Source organism: Protomyctophum parallelum, assembly GCF_964188405.1.
Source record: "Protomyctophum parallelum genome assembly, chromosome: 6".
NCBI classification, from domain to species: domain Eukaryota; kingdom Metazoa; phylum Chordata; class Actinopteri; order Myctophiformes; family Myctophidae; genus Protomyctophum; species Protomyctophum parallelum.
In genome coordinates, this window is record NC_139701.1 from 54,398,368 (window position 1) to 54,409,323 (window position 10,956).

Sequence of the window (10,956 nt, forward strand, 5' to 3'; positions counted from 1 at the left end):
TCGGCATCATGTTATGCTTTAGCTATTGAAAAATAGCAGATCTACAAGCTCATATCGCGCCACCGAGTGGCGCGATACGAGCTTGTAGGTCTGCTATTTTTGAAAAATCGAAGAGCGACTGACATTTTTAGAATCTGATCTCAGGTCAGAATGGGTTAATCAGACCAGTGTGTGTCCAGTGGAAACCTTGTATGAATCTGATCTCAGGTCAGAATGGGTTAACTGGTTCTCTCAGCATTTCTCCTCTGCGGGTTCCTGCATGGGGGTTCTGACTCGGCTCCAGTGGCCCAGTGCTGGATGGTGTACGTGTTGTGTGGAGAACCGTTGTCCTCAAAGGCCCCTTTTCCACCGGTTGGTTCCCAATGGGAACCAGTTCAGTTCTTTTTGGTTTTTAGTCCAGTAGCCAGATCTCCAAAATTGAAACGTCAATTATGAATTGGGTAGGCAAAACCATGCCTATATTAGATTGTTATCACCATGAAACTTCCCCAATTGAGAAGACAATGATTTATTGTATTACAAATTTTACATTTTTAAATATGCAAATGAGGCATTATGTAGGAAAATATGCAAAATAATCGAAAATATGAAAAAGCTACTACTGTGGAAGGGTTATCATGTATTAATTTACTTGTATTGATCCTATAAACAATTTAATACAGGGTATAGTTTGCCCACCAATTTTGGAGCTCTGGCTCATGGACTAAAATTGGGAACCAACCGGTGGAAAGGGGGTCAAAGCGTGGTCCACACGCCACAGTGAGGAGAACAGCGGGCCCCAGTGCGTCCGTACAGTACCTTGCTGCTGTTTCTCTCCTGCTCCGTCTTCTGGTTGTAGAAGGGCTCGTCGTACTCGTCCTCCGACTGCCAGGCGTACTTCAGGATGGTGCTGAGGACGGCCTCGAACAGCAGGATGCCCAGGTAGATGATCAGGTAGGTGTTCATGGACCTGGACATAGGGAACGCAGGCCATTAAAGGTATTATGACATGATTTATAACATAATTTTAACAACATTAAAAGTCTTGGCCATGGTCCTTCAAACGTGTCTAAAAAGTTTGAACACTCAACTCCACTCCAGTATTTATTTTTTTCTCGTTTTTGTGTATGTCTAATCTTCATCCTGAAAAGCCATGGAAAAACACATTATTTTAGCCTGTAGATGTCGGTAATTCCCCCTTTCCTGTCAACCCAAGATGCGCTACTTTGACAACTTGGTAGGAAGTCATCGTCAAAAATAAAAGAGTCATCTAGGCCAGTTGGTATCCAGTGTAAGGACTTGTGTTGATTGACACAGCCAACAACAGAGCAGATTGATTTTTCTCTAGAAGCCATTATTAGTAAGTATTACAAAGAAACAAAGTCGCGATCACAATGAGGAAGCGGAGAAGAGAGGGTAGGCACTAGGCAGGGAGCAGAGGGGAGGGGGCGGAGCTTTAGCGGAGATCTACGTATATCTCTGCCGTCCAACCAGATGAGACATTTTTGCATAATTATTCACAGAAGTCCAGAAAGCAGAGAATACACTGAATGTTCAAACTTCGTTTTTTTTTGGTGACATTGATGTCAAGAAAAGCCAAAAAAGCCAAAAAATCTACAAAAATGTGTTTTAAATGTCACAATCCCTTTAAGTATGCACGTCATCGACCTCAATGCTGATCATATGGGGGGGGTTTGTTTTATAGCGACAATTCATTCACATGTCGGAGTGAGAGAGAGTGAGGGCCGATTCATACTCCTATTTTACCTTACCGCTTACCTTACTGTTTCGCCGCTGTAGTGCCGAAATTATTTCGGCTCGTCAGACATTTTCAGTAGCACCGAAGAGCCGACTTTAGGACGGTCCCCCCCCCCCCCCCCCCGAACCTCAAATGACGTCACATTGTAGGCTCTACAGAGCCGAACCGACTTTTATTCGGCTCTAAAATAGGAGTATGAATCGCGCCCAAGAGAGAGCGAGAGAGAGCAAGAGAGAGAGAGAGAGAGAGAGAGAGAGCTCACTTCTCCACTGCAGAGCGTTTCTGGGACTTGCACCTATAGTTGAGGACCATCTTGGACTCCATCCCTGTATAAACAGCTACACCTGCAAGAGAACAAACACTACGCAGCTCGTAAATGGCAATAACAACAATCAGAATAAATTACATACTTTTTAAGGTTTTCTTTTTAAAGTTCTCTTTTTGTGTTTTTTTAAGATTTTATTTTTAAGTTAATTTTTTGAAGTTAAGTGTTTTAAAAGTTTTTTTTTTAAGTTAAGTTTTTTTGTGTTTTTTTTTAGATTTTATTTTAAGTTAAGTTTTTTGAAGTTAAGTTGTGTGTGTGTGTGCATGTGTGTGTTTTGTGTGATACAGCTGCGCCCTCTGGTGGCGGGCGGGTGGTGTAACAGCGGGACAGACAGACAGATAGACACACACACACACACAGACAGACATGATCTGCAGGAGTGCAGGGTCTCATAGTTAGTGATCACTGCATTCGCAATTACTGGATATGGATGGAGACAATACGCCGAGCGTTCCAATCCTGCGTCTTATAGAACACTTGTCTTAACGCCGTCGCAAAACCACATTACGATGCGCTTCCTTTTTTCAGACAATAACTCTAGAACGCAAGCTCCAAGTGGAATATTAGTTTTTTCCCTCCGGTGAACACAGCCGACGTGGGGGGAGCGATGAAAAATGAAAAATACGCTACACGCAGCATGTCTTGAAAAGGTACATAATGAAAAAGGCTGGCAAGGGGGGAACTGGGGGCGGGGGAGGGCTGGCAGTCAATGAGTGTAAGAGGAAAATATATGATGTGCCTCTGAGTCTGAGTCTGAAATACCTGTGGTACTCAGACCGGTGTAGAATATTATCCCCAGTGTCAGCGGTCAGCAGAAATGCAGAGCTCCCATTTATAGTGTCTTGCTAACGGGCAAAAGGCAATGTCAAATGGCCCCCAAACAGCTATTTGTACTCCAGAGGGTTGAGAGTCAATGGAGAAGTTGCAACGGTCATATGTAATTTAACCTATTTAGACCTGAGGCCGATTCTACAAATGCCTTGACGGTTTTCTGAAAAACCCATGTTTCTATGTCAGTCATTCTCAAACATTTTCATGTCAAGGTCGGACCCCCAAAAATATATGTAATCGGCCGCCGACCTCCATCTCAAAATATGTAGTTCCAGGGACCCCCCAGAAGCAAAGATATGAGTTAAAAACGTTCGCTCTGAAAGAATATATATTCCACGTTTTGTGCCAAATTTTCACGTTTTTTAAAAAATAGCAGATTTACAACTTCATAGTGCAGCACTCGGTGCTGTGCTATGAGCTTGTAGATCTGCTATTTTTCAACAGCTAAAGTATAACATAATGCTTAAAACACCAAAAGAGGTTCCCGTCCAGAATGAATTAATGTGCTTTCACTGTCTTTTTTGTTGTTGTTGCTATTTTGACATACTCTGTTTGGTGTCAGACGCAAAAGGCTAGAAACGGGACATTAATTTCAGAGCTCACCTGGCGTCATCTTAATGCCTTTAAATGGTGGATTTGACCATAATACCTTTTGTCACGTAGAAAAATGCCCTCGGGTGTATAATTGCGCATATAAGCGAAACACTCTTCGTAGTATGCAGGGCTGTAGAACTCAGACATAACCCTGGAAATGATTGGTCCATTCTAGATTTACTGAGGAAACTGAAGCTGGACATTTCGTTTGAGGATCCCATTCAATCTGGCATTCATTCATCTCATGAACTCACCGAAAATCTCTTTGGTGTTTTTTAATCTCGCTCCTCGCAGCAACAGATTCTCTGGTCCCAGTGGTCTGATAGAAACACAGATGAAGACACTGTAAATATGCATATTTATGACTTATACTTTCATATTATGACTGAATGTTGTGGTTTTCATAGGACTGAATGTCGAGCATGTGCGCACACACGCACGCAAACAGGGAAAAACGAATGCATCGGTTTGCACACAGGTGGATTGCTATTTAGCAATTATCAATAATCAAGAGTGGTGTATTTGTCACTCAGTCATACAGGCGAAAGCCCTACAAATATTGGTGGCATTAATTCATTTTAAGACTGTGAAGTGGACTTTCCGATCACTAGGATCTCCTTCAGGAATAGTAGGAATGGTTCCTGAAGAAGATCCTGTGATCGCCACCACCAACCATCAGAATGAGTTAACCAGTGCTCTCCGCCACCACCAACCATCAAGACACCAAATGGGGGAATATTCAGCTCCAGATCCCAAGGTTAACTGATTCGTCACCCGTCTTGTATTCACCACATAATATGTAAATGTTCTCTGGTTGTGGTACTGTAAATGTTCTCTGGTTGTACTTGTGTTACTGTAGCTGGCTTGTTGCCGCCGATGATTCTGGCCTCACCTGACATTCTCCTCGCCCTGGTGGGTCACTGTGATCCGCCCGACGAACCTGGAAAACACAGGAAGCATTCCTGCTGAGTGAATCTGAAGAGACGGCTACGGATGCAGAGAGACAGTTAGGACTAGGAGATAGGAGGAAGGCGTGAAATGAAGACAAAAGGTAGGATCACAAAAGAGACAAACAGTGTGTGTGTGTGTGTGTGTGTGTGTGTCAGACAGAAAGAGACAGAGACAGAGAGAGATGTGTGATGTGTGATGGAAACACTTCTAGCTAAACAATATACTGAGCTAAAAATACATTAGTCAGTAGTAGTAGTGAATTGGAGAGGAGAGGAGAGGAGAGGAGAGGAGAGGAGAGGAGAGGAGAGGGGGTCCTTCTGCATGCCGGGTGAACTGTAGAAGTCACCATGGTGGACTTGGGGGCCATTTAACACCCATACTGTACATAAGCCCTATTGTAATGTCTGTCTACCTGTACAGGTCCATTTAACACCCATACATACTGTACATAAGCCCTATTTGAATGTCTGTCTACCTGTACAGGTCCATTTAACACCCATACATACTGTACATAAGCCCTATTTGAATGTCTGTCTACCTGTACAGGTCCATTTAACACCCATACATACAGTAAGCCCTATTTTAACCCATTCTGAACGGGAACCCATTTTGGTGTTAGCATCATGTTATGCTTTAGCTATTGAAAAATAGCAGATCTACAAGCTCATAGCGCGCCACCGAGTGGCGCGCTACGAGCTTGTAGGTCTGCTATTTTTGAAAAATCGAAGAGCGACTGACATTTTTAGAATCTGATCTCAGGTCAGAATGGGTTAATCAGACCAGTGTGTGTGTCCAGTGGAAACCTCGTATGAATCTGATCTCAGGTCAGAATGGGTTAATGTCTGTCTACCTGTACAGGTCGGCGTCGGGTTGTTGGCACTCCACCACCGCCTGGAGAGCCTCCAGTCTGGACACTGACTGACACACTGCTGTCTCTGCAACGGAGTAGTTGGTCTAGAACCGCACACGCGCACGCGCACACACACACACACACACACACACACACACACACACACACACACACACACACACACACACACACATTGCATTGTATGTAGTCATAGCACGTCATAGTACATATGTATAGCATAGTAGTATAGATGTATAGTTTATATGTATAGCTTCATCATATAGATATTCCACTGTTACTTTCTTAGCTTACGCATGTTTCTTGATAAATGTTTTTATGTGATGTATTCCCATGCTTTTTTGTTCTTGCTTAATGTAAGTCGCTCTGGATTAAGAGCGTCTGCTAAATGCCTAAATTGTACACACACAGAGAGAGAGAGAGAGAGAGAGAGAGAGAATACTGGGGGAAAGAGAATAGTCACAGTGGCAGTAGGTGTCCACAAAGGACTGAGTTTGACTTTGAAGCACTTTATTGAAAAACTCCAGTCTGGGAAGAATTTATGATGATGTTTTGTCCACCCCTACCTGCCTTTGTTAAGTCCACCCCCCCTCCCCCCCAATACAAAATGGTTTATTTGCTAATTCCAGTGACTCGTTGGTTTTGGTCAGAACTCTTCACAAACTAAATCTGTTGTATATGTGATTGTGATCACAAACAAAATAAGCCCCCGAATCGGCATGTGATTCTCACAGTCAACGCGGCCAGTAGCCTATACCCTATAGGGCTACACATACACCTGTTTTTTTTCTGGCCTCACAGATGAATTTGAGAGAGCTGGATGAAGAAACTCTGGTCCTGGCAACACATTTGGGCTAAATACACTTGTTTACTGCTGCGAGAGAATGTCCCATTCATTTTTCCCATAGACCTTTCAGAAAGTATTCATTTAAAGACCTTTAAGCCTCGGACAAAGCCAACTCGGCTGCTGCAAAAATCATGGCAATAAACAAAAATGTTGGGGCCGAACAAATAACGGGTGACTATGTGCAAAGACTTTCTTGTGTGACAGTCCACCCTGCCACTGATAATATATTGAACGACCTGTATTAAATTCTGATTATTTATTTCTAATCTAACAGGAAGGTCGGGACACAAATGGGTTAAAGTTTGAATTATTATTTATTGTGTATATGTTGCAGAGAATTCTATTATTTTGGGCTGTGTATGTATATGCGTTGATGCTTGATTGCTAATTGCTTGTTGTCTCCATGGTAGGAAGCAACCATCAGCTGTGGGGTTGTGGGGAACATACCAACAGTATGAGGGTTTGTTTAGAGCACCCTGCGGTTCTCATTGTTTGAATAATAAGTGATGTATAATAATAATGTGATGAATAATAATGTGTTGTCCCTGGACATTATGAAGTACTGGTGTAATTGTGGAATCAATTCAGGGTGGCGTGTTCCAGTGGGAGGGGCTTAGCCTTTATATGTAGGGAGGCCTCAGCAGGACTGTGGAGGTGGAAGGAACTAGAGCTAGCAGGAGCTAGCAGGAGCTAGCAGGAGCTAGCAGGAGCTAGCAGGAGCTAGCAGGAGCTAGCAGGAGCTAGCAGGAGCTAGCAGGAGCTAGCAGGAGCTAGCAGGAGCTAGCAGGAGCTAGCAGGAGCTAGCAGGAGCTAGCAGGAGCTAGCAGGAGCTAGCAGGAGCTAGCAGGAGCTAGCAGGAGCTAGCAGGAGCTAGCAGGAGCTAGCAGGAGCTAGGGCCACCTGTCCAGTACATCTGTAAATACCTTTGGTTTTGGTCTGTGTGAATAAAGACGAACAGCATCTCTGCATCAAGGACTGCCTGGAGGTTATTTTCTATATATCTTCCTGGTTTTCATACTACCCACACTAGGCAAGTGTGACAGATGTGCTGCCTATTTGTCCCCAATAAAAAAAAAGAAGAAAAGTGCCCTTTTTTCCTTCTTTCTAATTATTATCAGGAGCCGAGTTGCCTTTGTCCGAGGCTTAAATAAATACTTTCTGAAACGTCTATGGGAAAAATGAATGGGACATCCTCTTCCGGGGCCCTGAAAGGATAGGAGGAAATAGACCGATACGCTGGAATATAGAGCTATAAACCGTCTCAGAACTTTTGTAGTTCACTTGAATGGATCGTTACCTGTAATTAAAGTATTCTGCTTCCTCAGCAGCTCTTACTGCTTACCACGTATACCTAATGAAAACCCAATAAAACCCTACTGGGCCTTCCTTCCCAACATCTGCCTTTTTTTTATTTAACCCATTCTGACCTGAGATCAGATTCATACGAGGTTTCCACTGGACACACACTGGTCTGATTAACCCATTCTGACCTGAGATCAGATTCAAAAAAATGTCAGTCGTTCTTCGATTTTTCAAAAAATAGCTAAAGCATAACATGATGCTGACACCAAAATGGGTGCCCGTTCAGAATGGGTTAAGGTTACCCCCCCTGTATCTCATTGCCTCTATGAGACCCTGCTCTCTGTCTTGGGGCTAAAATGTGACCAGATTTGACTGAGATTGCGCAAATTCCAGCTTTTCAATTTTAAATGAGTTTATAGCATGGGCAGACTCTTCACATACTAGAGCATGTCTGAAACAAATGTCAGAGCTGAAATTGACATGTAAATATGAAATAAATGGTTAAACATGTAGCTAAGTGTAATGTTAGAGACCATCACTGTTTTTGCAAGACATTACTCTATAAGCCATATATCTCCAAAACTGGTGGGCCAAACTGAACAACCAATATGTCAATTTGAAGCTATGATTCCCTGCTTTCATACGACATGGAAAAACGAAAATTAAAAAAAAATCCAATGGCAGTCCCTCAGTCAAATTTAGTCACAAATGATTAGTTTCAGATTTCCAGGTTGAAAGGGAATGTGCTTTTTAATTCTCTCCTCTCTTCTCTTCACCTGCCTGCAGGCAGTTAATTACCTAAATGATCTCTAATCAGAATGCCACTGCCTCCGTTACGGCTTATTTATATTGGCTGGTGGAATGATCTAATGATTGCAAATGGCAACCTTTCCTTAGAAAAGGGTTACGTGGATCTTTACCCCTTTTTGTCATTTCTGTACATTTTGTTTAAAGCTGACGTGGGAGATGTCTCGATATGTGTTGACCCATTTAGGCCTTACGTCGAAATTAAAAAAAATGTCTTCTAAATCCTGACAGTTTTCTGAAATACCTCATGTTTCGATATCAGTGGTTCTCAAAATATTTCTTGTCAAGGACCCCCAGAATTATCTCTATTTGGCCGCCAACCCCCAACTGAAAATATGTTGTTCCAGGGACTCCTCAGAAGCAAAGATATGAGTTAAAAACGTTCGCTCTGAAAGAATATACTGTATATTCAAAGATTTGCGCCACATTTTCACAACTTTTCAAAAATAGCAGACCTACAAGCCCTATGGGCTTGTAGATCTGCTATTTTTCACTAGCTAAAGTATAACGTAACGCTTAAAACACCAAAACGGGTTCCCGCCCCCAAAATGGGTTAAAGATTTGCTCCCCGAACGCACACCCTACAGCTGACAAACAGTAGATGGCGCTGTTCTGTGCCTGCGTGAGAGAGAGAAGTACATATCCTACCGTACCCCTCACTGTAAGGTGACTTAGTCTGTAATGAATGCAGTAGTCCAGCACGCTCCTGCAGTGGGCGGGGGTTTTACAAGTGTTTTGTTTGTCTGCAACAACATTGACATTGAATGATTGAACGTGATGTTCTTTTGCCTTAAGTGAGTGCAGTTTCTCTGTCTCTCTCTCTCTACCTCTTGTACTAAACTCACTAGAGGAGCTACTGTATATCAACCATTTCAAATGAAAGGATCTATCAATACAATTATGATGTACTTTTAACCCAATCCAAGCCATCCACAAGATACCTTGAGGGAAGCTATTATTACCATCTGGGCCATCCACGACAGATTTGATTAAGAAATATTTTTCGCTTCCGTTAGCAAAGGATTGCTAGCCTCCTCAGGCCTTCCGTTAGCTTCCTTTGCTAGCCTCCACAGGCCTTCCGTTAGCTTCCTTTGCTAGCCTCCACAGGCCTTCCGTTAGCTTCCTTTGCTAGCCTCCTCAGGCCTTCCGTTAGCTTCCTTTGCTAGCCTCCACAGGCCTTCCGTTAGCTTCCTTTGCTAGCCTCCACAGGCCTTCCGTTAGCTTCCTTTGCTAGCCTCCACAGGCATTCCATTGTAGAAGCAGCCTACATGGTAATCCACGGTACACGTGCACACGGTTATTAGTGATGTTACTGCTCAAAATGGGATAAAGTACCAAGTTTGGGACCTTATAAAACATTAATCCGAGCTCACGCTAAGAAAATGTATTGTCTGAGTTAGTACACAGCCTAGGGTGAGGCTAGAGATATGGATCATATCTCTCTCTCTCTCCATCCCTCCATCTTTCGCACACACACACACACACACACACACACACACACACACACACACACACACACACACACGTGCCTCCAAATCACCTGTTTTTATGCCTCCGCCTGCAAAGCTCAAATAATAGGACGTTGCATATGGACAGCTGTCCATATGCAACGTCCTATTATTTGAGGGTGATATCTCAAAGACAAACCTTGAGGGAATGTCTTCGAATTCAGAAGAAATGTCCACCTGGACTCAAGGATAAACTGATTCGCTTTTGACCATCAAAGGTCAACGTCACCGTGACCTTACATCCATCTCATTCTAATGAATGCATAATCTTGGATACGCCCTGGAGGTCATTTCATTATATGTGGCACAAACGTAAAGGATGAACTGATTACAATGTGGTGGTCAAAGGCCAGTGCTTAACGAGACCATTGGCGAGCCCTTAATACACGACAGTAACTCTCTCCCACAAGCCCAATACACCACAGCAGTGGTTCCCAAACTTTTTCATGACACGGACCCCCTAAATCGACATTTATTTAGCCTGCGGACCCCGATTGCGGACCCCGACAACCATTTTCATTTCAAGCACCCCCAGTTTGACATGCATTAGGCAACCATTATAGGACCCCCAATTTATATCATAAAATCTATGTTAATATAGTGTGTATGTGTTAGAGTTCTCATCGGGCCCGAAAATTAAGGCCCGGCCCTAACTGGGCCCTAACTGATCAGGCCCTAGGCCCGGCCCGGCCCGACTAATTAGCATAGATTTTAGGCCCGACCCGGCCGTAAAATGTCGGGTCGGGTCGGGCCTGGTCGGGTTTGTGCAGAATTTGAGAACTCTACACAGAGTAAAAGTGAAACGCCAGTCAGCAACATCTTCATAATAGATAAATACACAAACAGACAGAACAGAACTATTATTTTTATTATTCTAAACAAATTCAATATATATTTTATTTTTTCATGGAGCCCCAGGCCCGGCCCGGCCCTACTGATTAGCATACATTTTAGGCCCGGCCCGGCCCTAAAATGTCGGGTCGGGCCGGGTCGGGTTCGGGCAGAGTTTGAGAACTCTAGTATGTGTACAAATGGATCCGTCAAAGGTCGTCTGGTTCCATTTGCACACAGACCCATAAGGGTCCATTTGGTTCCAAACTATCATTTAGCTGGGGGACCCCCTGGAACTCCCAAGGAAACCCTGGGGTGTCCCCGGACCCCACTTTGGGAACCACCACACTACAG

The 10,956-nt window shown here is 43.5% G+C and overlaps 1 protein-coding gene across 1 annotated transcript in view; it reads right to left on the bottom strand.

The window, feature by feature from the left end:
- The window catches only part of atp11b (ATPase phospholipid transporting 11B), a 93,245-nt gene that overhangs the window by 53,361 nt on the left and 28,928 nt on the right, over positions 1-10,956 (bottom strand). Inside the window, exons 7-11 of the mRNA XM_083768095.1 lie at positions 5,290-5,393; positions 4,381-4,428; positions 3,743-3,807; positions 2,001-2,082; positions 799-949 (exon numbers count right to left, since the gene is read on the bottom strand). Of these exons, the coding sequence (XP_083624221.1) occupies positions 799-949; positions 2,001-2,082; positions 3,743-3,807; positions 4,381-4,428; positions 5,290-5,393 (450 nt within the window). The remainder of the gene's footprint in view (positions 1-798; positions 950-2,000; positions 2,083-3,742; positions 3,808-4,380; positions 4,429-5,289; positions 5,394-10,956) is intronic.